Here is a 15,548-nt window from a genome sequence, read left to right on the forward strand (position 1 = left end):
TTATTGTAACTAGAGGGTCAATGCATTGATCTAAACTTTCAGAGTTCTTAGACAAAAACAATCTGCATTATTCCTACTAAGAAGAACAAAGTTAGATCAAGCTAGTGATCTGCTCTACATTTTGTGATAGATTTCTAGCTCCAATTAGACACTGATACCTCATGCTTGCTTTCTCCATTTCCATACCTTTGTACCCAGAAGCAATATTTGTTTGTTTGACAGCAAAATATTAACTCTAGAGACTTGTATTGGTAGAATTTTATTTAATCTTTACTTAGTAACTTAATCTCCACAAGACCAACAGTGACATGATTTCATTTGACACCAATGTCACTTCAATCTTGAACAGAAAATGTACATGATGATTTGTAATAACTTTATACTCATTCAATTACATGATGAATTTTGACTTTTTCTCCAAGTTCATTGTAGGCAATATGTAAAAATGTATGGAGAAAATTATAATAACAGAGTTAGATTTTCATATCAAGGCCATTTAAACCCTAGGCATCCTCTTCTCTTTTGCATGGAGTGAGATAACCTAGGCCAGCTTAAATGGCAATTGCTTTAACATCAAAATTACACAAATAACCAGGGTGATGATTAGTATATCACTATTTGTCTTTAGTTTTTCCTGAAGCTGAAATGGACACAGGCATTAATTTCTAGAAGCAATAATTTTTTTTTTCTTTTTTTTTTGAGTTGGAGTTTCGCTCTTGTTGCCCATGCTGGAGTGCTAAGGCATAATATTGGCTCACTGCAACCTCTGCCGCCAGGGTTCAAGCAATTCTCCTGCCTCAGCCTCCCAAGTAGCTGGGATTACAGGCACCTGCCAACACACCTGGTTAGTTTTTTGTATTTTTAGTAAAGACGGGTTTTTGCCATGTTGGCCAGCCTTGTCTGGAACTCCTGACCTCAGGTAATCCACCTGTCTAGGCCTCCAAAGTGCTGGGATTGCAGCGTGAGCCACCATGCCTAGTCAGCAATGAAATTCAAAACAAGGTATTTTCTACTCACAAATACGGTTTGTTTTTCAGTTTTTAATTAACCTAATGGACACAAATAACTTCTTCTGTGAGAGTAATCTGTGGTTTTTAGCAAAAATATAGCAAAAAGACAATGATGTTTTATTGGGTTCAAAATTACTTTTTATCTCAACAGCCAACAACTTTATATTTTTACCTACTGAAATTTAGGTTGGTTTTAATTTTAATGCTTTTGAAAATGCATTCTGGTGGCCAGGCGCGGTGGCTCAAGCCTGTAATCCCAGCACTTTGGGAGGCCGAGGCGGGTGGATCACAAGGTCAAGAGATCAAGACCATCCTGGTCAACATGGTGAAACCCCGTCTCTACTAAAACTACAAAAAATTAGCTGGGCATGGTGGCGCATGCCTGTAGTCCCAGCTACTCAGGAGGCTGAGGCAGGAGAATTGCCTGAACCCAGGGGGTGGAGGTTGCGGTGAGCCGAGATCGCACCATTGCGCTCCAGCCTGGGTAACAAGAGTGAAACTCCGTCTCAAAAAAAAAATAAATAAATAAATAAATAAATAAAAAATAAAAGAAAATGCATTCTGGTAACAATAAGTCATGGGCCCTTAAAATCATAAACTTCATGAATAAGAGATTTACCCAGTACATGGGTTTATAAAGTAAAAAGGAAAACATTTTTGTTTCTGCTCCAATTTTGAATTTGAGATCATTGTATTTTATACTGCGTGTCTCACAATAAATATTTTACAAGACAAAATATACCTTCTACAGTTATACCTTAGTTTATTCTGAGTATTACCACTTCTAGCAAAATTAGGATTTCTGACATTGATGGGTGGGGGGGACATCTGTGAAATAGGATGCACAGATTCTGGGAATTACAACTCCATTGCATCTTGTGGATTAATTTCTCCTATACTTGGAGAAGGGCAAAGTTTCATAAGAAACTCACTAAGCCTCCAACATCATTAACAAGCAACTGCTTAGATGAAGCCCATATGCAATGCTTTCATTTACTACTAACAATCGACACTTTAGTCTTACTCTTGCATAATAGCTTGTTCTTAAACTAAAATTTGGGAAATCTAAACAAATTGTTACCTTTGGAAGAGATTATTGTAAATCAGGATTTGGGTTCTGTGTTAATAAAATAGGAATTTGGCTGGGCATGGTAAAACACATGTAACATGCCTGTAATCCCAGCACTTTGGAAAGTGGAGGCAGGAGTATTGCTTGAGCACAGGAGTTCAAGACAAGCCTGGGCAACATGGCAAAATTCTGTCTCTACCAAAAATACAAAAATTAGCTGGGCATGGTGGCATGAACCTGTGTTCCAGCTGCTTGGGAGGCTGAGGCAGGATTGCTTGAGCATCAGAGACAGAGACTGCAGTGAGCCATGAGTGTGCCATTGCACTCCAGCCTAGGTGACAGAGCAAGACCCTGATTCAACAAAACAAAGATAAGAATTCAATATTTATAATGTGAATTGTGCTATATGTTCTGATTTCCAAAACTGAACTAAATATAAGGTCTCAGTGAATCACTAAGTTTCTAAAATTAGTCTCTGCTGCCCTTTCCAGAGGAGGGTCATCTTCCTTATACCAAAAGTTAATTCGAACAGAGGGAGCAGAAGGTAAACCATTTCCCTCATCAGATAATCTTGACAGTGGCCTCTCTTCCTCACTAAACATGAGAGAATTTGCTGGCTAACGTCTGATCAAAAGAAGGTGGACTGGGACAAAACGAAGTTTCAATTCATACTTTTAGGGAATCTGTTTCATAAGCAAGCATAAAAAACTATAATAAGACACGTGTAACACAGAGACATGTACACACAGACATACACACATGCAGAGGTTAGATAGTTGAAGGGAAAAAAATCACCCTTCAATATTAGTTGAGGGGAGAGAATTGCAGGTCCTTCCCCGACTATTAGTTAAGCATTCCACTTCATCAATTTTTTTTTTCTCCCATAAACTTAATCCCTAAGCTTATACTCTCTTTAAGGAGATTCTCCTTCATGTAAGCTCTAACAGCTTTATCACAAATCAAAGTTCACTGATAATTTACTTCCTGAAAAGTAGTTCTCTTGAGTACTTCATTTTAGAGAATTTCCTTTTGGCCTCCTCTACTTAATCACTAACACTCCAGGCTGCTCAAACATGTGAGCAGACAATAATTTCCTGTGCCTGCCTTCACTGGAACTATTGCACCACCCCAGATCAGACCTTATAACAAAGTCATTCCACATTGTCATGTGGAATGTACAATAACGGTTTCTTTATTTTTTCTGTTTCCTTCGTTCTTTTATTCTATTCTTTCTCATCTTCCTTTCTTCTCGGGCTTTTTCTCTCCTCTCCCCTCCCCTCCCCTCCCCTCCCCTCCCCCCTTCTCTCTCACTCTCAACCTCCCCCTTTTCTTCCTTCTTCTCTCTCCTTTCTCTCTTTCTTTTTTTCTGGATTGAAACAAACCAATTCTATTATTCCATAGAAGAGTCCTCCCCACCCCCAATATGTCAACATACACTAGCATGGGGTATTTAATGGTTTAGTAATGTTTCTCAATAATGTTCACTTGGCTTTCCACCAGGAAAATCGCATCATCTCTAATGTCTAGAAGAATCTACACCCTGGGTTTTGAGAATAAGTTCAAATATGTGTTGACAACAAGTTCAAGAAGCAAAGGCCATTTCCTGCTCTTTCACTGAAATGTGTAAGTTGCAAATTATAATGACTCCTGATCTCATTCTCATTTACTCAAACCAAATGCTTCCAAGATCTGACTAAGCCACTTTGGAAAAGGTGATTCATAAACTCTGCAGCATCTCTCAAAACTCCTTCGGAGGCATAGGCAGCTGTCAAGGAATGTGGCCAGAGCCTGATAGAAGATTATCAAATCAGCTGTAATATTCAGTGAGAGATGGAGCTACTTCGGGTCGCCTGGATTCAGAATCCAGCCAGCTGTGGCCTTCCAAGACGCTCCATCGCTTTCTGAAGTCAAATCTAACATGGATTTGGCCTCAGCAACGGACAAGGGCTAGCAGTGAGGAGGTCAGAAAAACAGAAACTTCGGGATTCTATCTAATCATGGCTGGGCTGGAACTTGTCCCCGGTGTCCACAAAGGGTATGCGTCCTGGCACAAGCGTTGAGAAAGTTCTGGACCAGACGCCTGCAGGAAGTGTCAGGACTTCCCTGTTCTGGGGACCTTGCCAGCCCACACCAGGTCCATGCTCTCTAGATTCCCATACCCGCTCCCCACAACCCATAAGGGGCTCAGGCCAAACGTGGGGTGGGGTCCCCGCGGGGCCCGCTCACCCGCCCGCCCGCGATCACCCCACTGGGGCTGTTCGTCATCTCCTTGCTTCCTAGGCTGTCGAAAAGCACTCAGGCCACCCACTCTTGGTGACCAGAGCCGTCAGTCTTTCCCCGCCATGAAATGAGAGTTCGGGTGGCCGCCGCCGCCGTCCTCCCCACCGCCCACCGCACCCCGCCCAGTGTCCGCTGCACAGCTCCGCTCTTGGTCTCACCGCTCCGCACCGCCTTTTTCTGGGCGCAGCAGGACGTGTAGAAATAAGGCAGCGCCGCACATTTAAGTTTATTCCCCGCAATTGTCGGGGCAGTCAGGGAGCTGGCGAGGCTGTCCTACAGTGGGTGCAGAAGGGAGATCCTTGGACTCTGTAGAACCTGGGTCCGCGGTGTGGACAGATGGCGGATTCTCGGCTGACCACAGCCCTGGAGGGAGCGCGTGGGCCGGGGTCGGGGGGGGGCCGAGATGCACCCCCGAGGCCTACAGGCTGGCCGCACTGGCCCCGGGCCTGACTGGGTGATGGAGACCGCGGCGGCGACGGGGAGACCCCGGGGTCCGCTCCCCTGAATCGCACTCGCATGATGTGGCCCCTCTGCAGTAGCACGACTGTGCTGGGCTGTGAGTTCGTCTGGCAGCTTCTACTGAGCAGCTAATAGTATAACAACCCGGCTTTGATAAATCTGAACTAATTACCCCTCTTAATTAAAGTCTTTAGCAGTTGTTTCACTGTTTTGGCAAGAAAACAGGAGAGACTTGCAGTTAGAAACACCAGAGCCCGAGCTCACAGCGGAGCCGCTGATTAACACTTGAAGAATTTCAAGGACCTGGCACCAGCCACAGTTTGGTTTTCGTCCATGTTTCCTCCTTGAATGGAAGTATATTCGTTTATAAACATATATACACATGTAAAAACACGGAGGCTCCCTTTGCCAGCTGTGTACAAGTCAGTATGTGCCTTCAGGATGCAAACAATAGATACCTGTCTATCTATGATTGTAACACATTTGAAGAGATGTACATTGCACGCAGCTATCGGATATGTTGTTCCCATTTAACTGTGCACTACAAACATACCAGGTGGTCCAAGCCAAATTTATGTTTGTCAGAAAACTCCATGTCTTCTGCTTCTGAACTTTACCAGATTTCATAACTTTATCCAAAGGTGTAACCATTTAGAAGAGTCTGCACTTGATGGATTTTCAGACCAAAACATTGTTACTAATTCAGGTTTTAGATTTTAAAAAGGAGGACTAATCAGGGGGTCAGAGTCAGGGATCTTTAGCTGTAAAAACAGAACCCTAAAGTTTGTTGATTAAATAAGCATGTTCCAAGTATTTATTTCCAACAGTCAACGAATCAATTTTCACGTGCAATAATCAAAAGTAAAATTCGAAATCATCATAATGAACCACCCTTATCTAATGTGTATGTGTGTGTGCTCACGAATGTGGAATGTACCCTTATGGGCGCACACATCTATGCGTGTATATATGACATACACACAGTGTTTTGTTACTTCAGGGAAGGAGGAAATGATAATAAACAACCAGCAGATATCTTGAGGCCGGAGAACCAGCACAGTGGAAATATATACAATAATAAAATTAAAACGATGCAGCATTCCCGGGTAGAATAATACAGATCTCAATAAATATAGCAGAAATTTGTTTAAACGAAACAAAACAAACACCATCTCTCCACCCAAGATGAAAAGCCTTTCCAAATTAAAAGAAGAAAAGAAAAATAGAAAGAAACAAAACCCTCCAAATTTTTCATAATTGTTAGTGCCTATATAGAATATAATACACAAAACCATTTAGCAGGTGCATGCAAGAGGCGAAAGGCCAGGGGATGTAGAGGCTTCCGGTCGGGCCTAAAGTGTGGGACCCAACAAGCCCTGGGGTCTGGAGACAAACTCGGATCAGGAGCTCTAGTCTGCCGCTGCCTCAGCGGTGGGGGCCCCGGCTGAGGCTGGGAGGAATCTTGGCCTCGATCACTGGTGGACCTGGTGGAGCCCGGGCTGCAGGGGCCCCGGGGGTGGCAGCGGCTGCTGCAGAGGAGGCAGCGTCACGGGCGGCTGCTGCTGTAGCGGGGGCAGCGGTTCTGTGCCTGGTTCGCCAGCGGGCGTGCGGGCCAGCCCCAGGCTGCTGTCGTGCAGCTTGCGGACGTGCTTCTTGAGGTCAAAGTTCCTGCAGAAACCCTTGCCACACGTGGGGCAGGTGAAAGGCTTCTTGTCGTTGTGGGTGTGCATGTGGAAGGTGAGGTTGTAAACCTGGTGGAAAGCCTTGTTGCAGATATTGCACTTGAACTGCTTCTCCCCGCTGTGGGTCAACTTGTGGTTTTTGTAATTCCCTGAAACAGACAAATGACAGGGATGTGGTTCTGAAAAAAAAAAAAGGCCTTAACAAGGGAGGACACGTCGAAGGTTGCGCCAGACAAACAGAAGAGACGCCACAGGTTCCACAGCCAGTGCAGGGCTGCTATCCGTGCCTGCACTTGTCTCTCCAAGTTTATTTTCAAACATCGCATCAACAGCGATGCCATTTCCTTTAAATCTTAATACATATTTATCAGTCCAATTATATAGAATGAGAACATGCGGCTAAAAAAATACCTTGTTTTATGAACTATGTCTTTCTCTGATACTAAACAAACTTCGGGTAGGGGGTTAGAATAGCAACAAATGCGCCACATAACTACACTTTAAACATTGTTTTCTAAAACATCCCAAAAAGATTAACTATGGCTTTTCATAAGGCTAACCATGAGACACAACATTTCCTGTTTTCCCTACCTTTTTGATGAAATCCTTTGCCACAGAATTCACACACAAATGGTTTGTAGCCCGCGTGTATTCGGGTATGTGTGTTTAAAGTGGAACTTCTATTAAATGCTTTGCCACACTGGTTACATTTGTGAGGTTTTTCCTAAGCAGGAGGAAGGAAAAGCAGAGACGTTAAGGTTATTTTCTTATTATGTGAAGTTCTGCAAACTCAAAACACAGTATTGCTTAAATACTTTAAAGCAGAACAAAGGCAAACAATACATGGCATTCACCCTGTTCAGCTAGCACGTTTTAAACGAACCTTATCCTAAAGAGTAAGGCTTTATCGGCTGTTTTCTGCAAACAGTTCCGAAGCAAACTAGGTGGAATTAAGACGTAGGAACACACCTGCGTGTGAATGATCTTGTGCCTGCACAGGGTGCTTGCTTGCCTGAAACCTTTTCCGCACACTTTGCAAACGAAGGGTCTGGCTCCTGTGTGCACTGGCATATGACGGGTTAAGTTGTAGTGCGCATTAAAGACCTTAAAATTAAACACACATAGAACAGGTTAGCTGATCAAGTAACTTTGAAATCAAGCCGGGCAGAGGGAGGGCAGGAGGAAGAGAATCTTACCAAAAGTGTATACAAATAATTACCCCACAAATACTAAAAAGGGAGGAAGGAAAGGAGGAGGGGAAAAAAGGGAAGGAAGAAGAAAGGAGGGAAGGAAGAAAGGAAGGAAGGAAGGAAGGAGAGAAAGAAGGAAGGGAGAGAGGGAAAGGATCGCCGTTTTGCATATTACTTGCCTTTCCACACACTTCGCAAGTGAAAACTTTGGGCTTGGCATTAGGAGAGCCTCGGCTGAAGTCCGAGGTTTTGAAAGCGATTTTTTCCGACAGAAGCTGGGCGCTTTCTTTCATGTAATGCTGCAGCTGAGCCTGAGACAGGTCTTTGAAAGCTACTCCTGAAGGATATTTCTCCACTGCCGGGACCACCAGTTTATTCCTTTCGGCTAAATACGTTTTTGGCTGCGGGTGCAAAGGGGAACTGAGGAAGTAGGAGGCCACCGGGTGGATGTTCACGCCGGCTGCCGGGTGGCACGGGTCGTCACCTCGGTTCAGGTAGCACAAGGCGCCCATAGCGTGGAATGAAGAGTGGTTGACCACACGCGGCCTTACCAGCTTGTACTGCTGCAGCGGCAGCGCGTCGCGGGCCAGGTCGCTCTTGAGACTCAGTGCGCAGTTAAGCAGGTCGCTGCAGCTGAATGCCGGCGCCGAGGGCACAGCAGCGGGCGCCGCCGGGGCCTCCAGACTCTCCTTCCGCGGCTCGGAGCCCGTCACTCCTGCCTTGGGGCTCGTGTCGTACGCCACAGGCACGAAGGGGATCATGCAGGGGATCGACGAGTTGAGATGCAGAGAGTGCTTGGGTTCCCCCTTGGGTAAGGCTCCCTGCAGGAAGTGAGGGACTGGCAGGGCCTTGGGCTCAGGGGTGCGCGCCATGATTCGTTCAATGGAGAAAGCCAAGGGTTTGGACGTGCTCATCATGTTGCCCCGGGCTGGAGCAGTCGCTAACATTTTGGTAGTCGCGTTGTGGCAGCTACTGTCCATGTCTGAGTCTCCAGCGTCCGTCAGCCGGGGCTGGGCTGCGCCGTCAGTCGCCTGGTTCCCTGCTTGTCACAGACCTGCGGAGAGGGGGACGGGCACCATCACCACCAGTAGCCTCCTCCTCCTCCTCCTCCCCAGCATCACCAGCCGAACCTGCCTGCCCAGCCGAATGGACTCCTGCCAGCCCATCGCAGAGTTCTTGGCGCACCAATGACTCGGGGACAATCACTACTTATTTCTATCAATAGAAAGTGTTGTGTCAATAACGCAGCCAAGATCTCGCCAATCGTTAACTTCCAAGAGGAGAAGGTAAACTAGATAATTGTTCAATTCGCTTCCAACAGTCAACAGGAAAACTTTTTTTTTTCCTCTGCAGTCAGTAACTACTTTTCATTGGTGAGTGAGGTTCCCCGCCCAGAAGAGGCGGGGGCGCTTTCACCCGCGTGGCGCGCCCTCCCCTCCGCGCACACACTCTGCCGCGCACACTTCACTACCCTCCGCCCCCCCCCCCTTTGCTTCCTCTGTCTTTCTAATTCTCAATCTGCTTAACCAGGCTTTAGAGGCCAAGCAAATCTGAGATCAATTTTCTCGTTTAGCTTTAAGTGACATCATCTAAAATCATTGTGCAAGGGCTAAATAAGGAAACGGAGTCTAATTCAGGGGCAAACGCCAGGCTATATTTATCAAACGCCAAGCTCCAGAAAGCCTCGGCCAGGAAGCTTTGGCAGCGAAATCCGAGATTTCGCTGGTTGGTTCCGCCGGGCCTGGCTGGGCCGGGCTGGGCCGGGGTAGTGTCTGTGCCACCTCCTTCGCAGACCTCCTTCTTCCTCCAGGGCTCGGGGTGGCGCGCTCCCGGAATCCCGGAGTCTCCGCGGCCCGAACCGAGTCTGGACCATTTAGAAGACGTCAGCAGGTAACTGGCCTTCCAAAACGCCCCTGAGAATTAAAAGCCTTGGGAGGCTTGTTATGTGTTTGTGGTTTTGTAAAGGCAATGCCCGTAGCAATAGGCCTGGGAAAGTCGCACTTCCAACCACAAAGTTAAGGAGTTGGAAGGAATAATCGGGTGTCACACCACAAGAAACCTTGACTCGATCGGACCCCACCCAGGATACACACAAACGCGCGCGCGCGCACGCTTCCGAGTTTCCATTGAGAGTCTGGAAAGAGCATTTCTTTCTTAAGTACCTGCTCTCAGCTAGAGCTCTCCTGGAGCATTTTAAATACTGAATGCCGAGCGGAGAAGGGAAACAGAATTTATTAGTTCCCACCCGGCTGCCGACCTCTACGAGCCTCCTCGAAGCAGCGCGGGCGGCAGCCTGGGTGTCTGTGCGCAACAAGGAGAGCTGCCGGCGCTGGAGTTGTGTCCACAGGTACCCTTGCGCCTCCCAAAGAGCGCGCCTAGAGACAGTTTCCACTGCAATGCCCCCCAGCCGAGCACCCGCCGGGTGTGGCGCCTCGGCCCAAACTCCTGGGGCGGCGCGACGGTGCTGGTGGAGGTTTCAGGGAAGACTTCTGTGGCTGCGGCTCCGACCGTGCGGGTTCCCGCCGCCCAGACAAGCTCTTACAGGAGCGCGCGGGAAGCTGCGGCGCGCACCTTCCCCGGCGCAGTCCCTTGCCAGACTGCGATCACCCAGAGCTGGATTCCGGAGCTAGGCGCGCACGGAGGGCTGCACAGAGTTGGAAGACGCGGCAGCTGTGAGCCGGCGTGAGGAGGCAAAGGGAGAGCGCAGAGCTGCAAGCAAAGGGCGGTGGGGCCTGGACCCTGAGGTGAGGGGCCGACAGTAGCAGCTCAGGGTGCCATCTGCCTGGTGAGTTAACCTCAAGTGGGTGTGGAACAGATGGTGGCGGGTGTCAGGTATTGGGCCAAGTGTAGTGTGGGCACCCTTCTGTAAGAACCCTGAAAAGAGTTGACAGCGTAAGGCTGGATAACGGCGGACTAGAAACTCTAGGATTAAGTCTCTGTCCAATTTCACTCAAAGATAGGAAGCTAGGCCTTTAATGAAGGAAACTGACCTCAAAGTATTCCTTCTTCTCTACCCCATTCTCAGCTAATGCCAGGCAAGCCACCCGGGCCCCTCCGTCCCACTCTAGCTTTCTGCGAAAATCAGTTCCCCCTCTGCCCCAAGAGCCAAGAGGGGTGGAAATGAAGAGAGCTTGTGCTGGGAACGCGCCTGAAGTCTAACGGAAAGGCAGCGGCAGCTGGATGGGTGGTGGGAAAATTCAAAGGATGAAGAAATGGGGGAGGAGGACTGAGTCCTGTTGGAAGTTGAGGACAGCCAAGGGGCAAGATGGGGGAGAAGTCTGGCTGAATATGTCTGATCTCTGCAGCTAGGCCTAGGAGTGCCTCGTTTCAGGTCTCGAGGTTGCTACAAGATGGGACAACTGAGGCAGCAGAGAAGGGTAGGAGGCGATCGCAGAGCACTCGGCCGGAGCAGGCAAAGAGGTGCTACACTCCAGGGTGGCGCTTTGGAGCAGTCCTTGGTCCGCGTGCAGCTACTGGGGATTCGCCCAGGCTGCACATTTTCTTTCCTTTTGCTGGGGCCGCAGGTCAGAGCACCCACACAGAGCAAGCGAAGAATCGTCACGTCCCCAAGAGGCGCTTCGGAGTTGTCTTTGGCCCAAGCGCAGACACTCAGAATCGGTCAACACTGGAAAATTTCTTTTCTTTTGCTGTTGGGGCCCCAGAACCAGTCTCCTCCTTTTCCCTGCTCAGACAAAGGGCGCGGGACGGGCTTTGCTGGAGCAAAGTGGGTGTGGGGAGGTCTCTGTCCCACGACAGATGGGTCGCAGTTAAGACTTTAATTGCTGACTTTTGGGCCGGATCAGATTCCTTTTCCTACCTGCCACTCCCCAACAGCGAAAATTCCCCTCCTGCTGCCCTCCTCCGTCAAAGGGCTAGGTTGAAAGGAAAAAGCAAAGAAGCGGGAAACAGCCCGGCTCCGAACGGCTTTGGAGAGTCCAGATGACTTGTCCACAATTCGCCGGCCTTTGAAGCCTTACCTGCCTTCTTGACTGAATGCCACCAGTTTGTTTTACGTTTACGGTGTGTCCCTCCCTCTCCCCTTCTTTTCCCCCTCCCCTCTCCTTAACTGCAAAAGAGCTTTTATTTGACCTCTGTAAATTTCTCCTTTGTGGTATACCAAACTAAAAAGGAAAAAAAAAAAAAATTTGCTAAGAGGTATGCATGCTTTGGATAGTTTATATTTCAACCGTTTGCTTTTCACTGGTCTTTTCAGGATTCGCCCTTTTGGCAAGTGTTTGAAATGGTCATTTGAGTTAACACAAATATGGCAAAGCATCAGTTACGCTCTTCCTTTAAGACAGCCTTGAGTTTACTAATCTAAAGACTGAAAAGGTGCTTTGCAACTCCCGGCCTTGATATCCAACATTTGTTAATTTTTCAATTCAAAACCGAACTACAAACACGTGTTAATTAGTAATACTATATTAAATAAGAATTGTCTTAAAACACAAAATGTACTCAGAAAGGTTTTCTATCTTACTGTCCAATCTGTCCCGTACTTTATTTCCAAAATATATCTGAAAATTACAGAAAAGGCAATAAAAGTAGAGTAACTTCAGCAAATTAGGAAGCTTTCAAAACAGTTCACCACAAGTATTTTTTAATTTACTAAAAAGAATGCAAAGGAGCCTTGTTTGTTTTGTTAATGGCAAAATAGAAACTCTTATAGTTTCTTTGGATTTTCTTCAAGAATCCTATAATCCGCTTTTTTTGTTGAGAGCTGATGATTAAGTGTGCCTCCACTTTCCATCCATGGAAAGGCAGTATTTATAACCTCAAATCCTGATGGAAAATGAGTTTTAAGTGTATGGTTTGTCCTCTATGAAATATTCCGAGGAAATCACAACAGTTCATGATATAACAAGGCCAGATAACAAACTCTGGATTAAGATATATTTTAAAAATAAGAAAAAGGTGCTACTTTTCTAAAATAATTTAAAATTAACTTTTTCTAAGGAATCTAATTTTGACTTCAATACTTTTTAAGCAGGGTTCTTTCTATCACTAAAAAATACGAGTAATTTTCACAAGCTTTTTGCTGAAGTTCCTATCGCAAGCGAATGCAGTTTCTGGCTGTGGTTACTGCCATTCAAAATAAAGGGTAATGAGATAATAGAGCCATACATTACCAAATAAGCCATAATCTCTAATCTCTTCTTCCTTGATATGTCACAAAATACTATTGAATTTTTCTAATTAAAAATGAATTGGAAAATATTATAACTAATTCCACCTTCTGCCTAGTTCATGGACTTGTCCCTGATCATGTTTTTAGAGTTTTCAAGCCTGTCCAAAATCTCTGACCCCTAGCCGCTTCACCAAGAACAACAGTCTGCTTTCTCTTTGCTTTAGCTTGTGGGGAGGGGAGACGAAGGCATTATTGTTATTCTGACATCACCCCCTACCCCAGTCCTGATGTTCAAGCACATCTACACTTTTTCCTGTTAATACACAGCACCAAAGGCAAAGTACTGTACTTCTAGAAGGAAAAACACATTTTTAAATTCCTCTACATTTTCTATTCATAGTCTTTATCTCTGGAAGGTCTTTTGTTATTTCTTTTGGTGTGTGATGGAGGGAGGGTGATGGGAGGACACAAATAGCAAGGGTCTATAGGTTCAAGGGGAGAGTTTTTGAGTGCCTCAGATTACTCACTCTGTGACGGGAACTAACTTTCCAGCATATTAGCAAACATATTTGCAACAAGTTCAAATTTAAGGCTACCAATGTGCTTTTAGTTAGTTTGGTAGCAAATAAAGAATTCTTGCTAATTTCCTAAAGCCTGTGAAGGACACTATTACAGGTTATTAGTGTGGGAAGGGTCGGTTAACTCACAGAGCCCTCCTCTCTTTTGGGAAAGAAGTGGGAGGGAGGGTTGTTGTTTGCCTCTAGACCTTTGTTGTTACTATTTCTTTTATATTAGGATTTCCTTTAAACTCAGCGAAATTATTTCTCTCAAAACAGAATTTACATAGCAAATCAGTTTGTGAAAGAAAATGAAGAGCTCAAAAGCGAGAGCTGTTAATGAGGCGGCAGGCAATACAGACAGCGATCACTTGGGCTCAGTTCGTTTCTAACCCTCCACTAATGCTGAGATTTTTCTCACCCATTTCCACAGGCCTGTGAGGTGTGCCCCTCCAGATTGAGAGGCTATGACTCAGGGCTGGACCTGATGAGAAAAGAAGTTTATAAGCCGAGTCACCCAGTTTCTCCAACCTTTTCTGTGCAGCAACAACATTCAGCAAAGTTTTGCTTGTCACTTACAAGGGTGTTACTGAAATCTGGAAGGTGAACATTTAGAAGACAGCACAAACATGCTCTATTGCTCTACACTGAAACACTTGCCTCCAATGATAGAAAAAGCTGTTTTCCTGCAATTGGTTGATTAGCGTTTTGCAGCAGTTCCTAGAGGATTTTAAAGACATTTTGTGTTTGTAGTCAAAATTAAAAAAAAAAAAAAAAACCCACAAAACAGTCATATTCAAGACACAGTTTGGCTCTTTCCTTCACACTACCCACGAGGTTTAAAGCAGTTTTGATGTTATTTTCAAACTTTCTTAAGTGATCCCATGAAATAAGTCGATAATAGAAATTCAAATAACACAGAGCAGAGGACGAGATTAGAGAAATGGAGAAGCAATAGAGATAAATAAAAAAATCCTCGACCCAGAAATCTCTAAGAACCGCTTATTAATTCAATTACCTCCTGAACTCCGGCCGGTGGCCACTCCGGCCCGGGAGCGCCCAGCGCCGACCCACTGGCCTTGGCCGTCTGAGCCTTCATTGTAGCCGCGGCCTCGGTGCCCCCTGGCCCCGGCTGCCCAGGGGAACCGAGTTCCCGCCGCTGGCGTAGGGGCAGAGGCGCCCCGCCTCATTCGGGATTCGGTGGCCTGCGCAGAGCCATTTGAATAGAAGCCCGAAGAGAAACAGAAAAGCTGAAAACTCCCCGGCCGGGCTCTCCATTTCTCGGTTCTTGCTCAAGAGTTCCAAACAGTTAAAATGACGTTGGCAAGGCCGAGGGCCACCGAGGTCAGTGAGACTGCCTCGGAGGGGCCAGGAGCTGTGGCTCGAGAGGCTTGGAGACGGCTGGGAGGTGGGGCTCAAGTTCAGCGACCGGGCTCCGCGGCCGGACTTGGTCTCCCAAGCGTCCGGCTCCCGGAGCCCGTAGGCGCCGCGCTGCCTTCGATCAGGTCCCGCCGACCTCGGGCCTGTGGACCACCACGGCCCTGGCCGGCCCCGAAACCCATCCCCGGCGCGATCACGCTCCTCCCCTTCTCTTCTGCATCCCCGCAGGTCCTGGGGCGGCTCCATCCCCCGCCAAGCCTGGGAGATAGCAAGGGAGGGGGCGCCGGATCCGGTTTAAGAGACCGTAACAGATGGTGGAGAGCTCCTGGATGAAAAGTTTTTGAACAGGCATTCGCTAACACACTGGCTTTGACGACTGAGGGTGTAATTGAAGGGTCATTTAATCTAGATGCAAGGTGAAAGAAAACAGGCCCGGGGGTGTGGCATACCTAAGAAGGAACTAGAGCATCTTTTTAGTAGGTTTGCCTGTCATTTTCAGTTTCCCGGAAAACACATTGTTAAATCAAATTTTAAGAATGTCTCGGGAGCAGCTCTGAGTATCTCTTCCAAAAACCTTTCATGTATTTTTTAGTCGACCTCCTTCCTCTGAGCATCCTCCCTTTGAAGCCGTTTGGTCTGTGCTTAAGAGTAGAGTCTCTTGATGGTCTCAGAGCAAAGAGAATTTTCTAACTAGATTCTCCTGTTTTAAGACCTTAACAGAAAGGCCTACTTTTCCTTCTGTGGCTTTACTCTGCAATTTGTCTTTTTATTCTTGAGTTCTCCTAGTTAAGCC

At 46.6% G+C, this 15,548-nt stretch overlaps 1 protein-coding gene across 1 annotated transcript; it reads right to left on the reverse strand.

Moving 5' to 3' along the window:
* Window positions 1-5,601: 5,601 nt before the first annotated feature.
* Window positions 5,602-9,021, reverse strand: FEZF1 (FEZ family zinc finger 1). The gene is made up of 4 exons (XM_017519946.2): window positions 7,870-9,021; window positions 7,470-7,604; window positions 7,092-7,224; window positions 5,602-6,649 (listed from the first exon to the last, which is right to left on the reverse strand). The coding sequence occupies exons 1-4, from the start codon at window positions 8,668-8,670 to the stop codon at window positions 6,291-6,293; spliced, it is 1,428 nt and encodes a 475-aa protein (XP_017375435.1). The 5' UTR covers window positions 8,671-9,021; the 3' UTR covers window positions 5,602-6,290.
* Between the last annotated feature and the right edge of the window lie 6,527 nt (window positions 9,022-15,548).

Source organism: Cebus imitator, unplaced genomic scaffold (genome assembly GCF_001604975.1).
Source record: "Cebus imitator isolate Cc_AM_T3 unplaced genomic scaffold, Cebus_imitator-1.0 Scaffold781, whole genome shotgun sequence".
NCBI lineage: Eukaryota > Metazoa > Chordata > Mammalia > Primates > Cebidae > Cebus > Cebus imitator.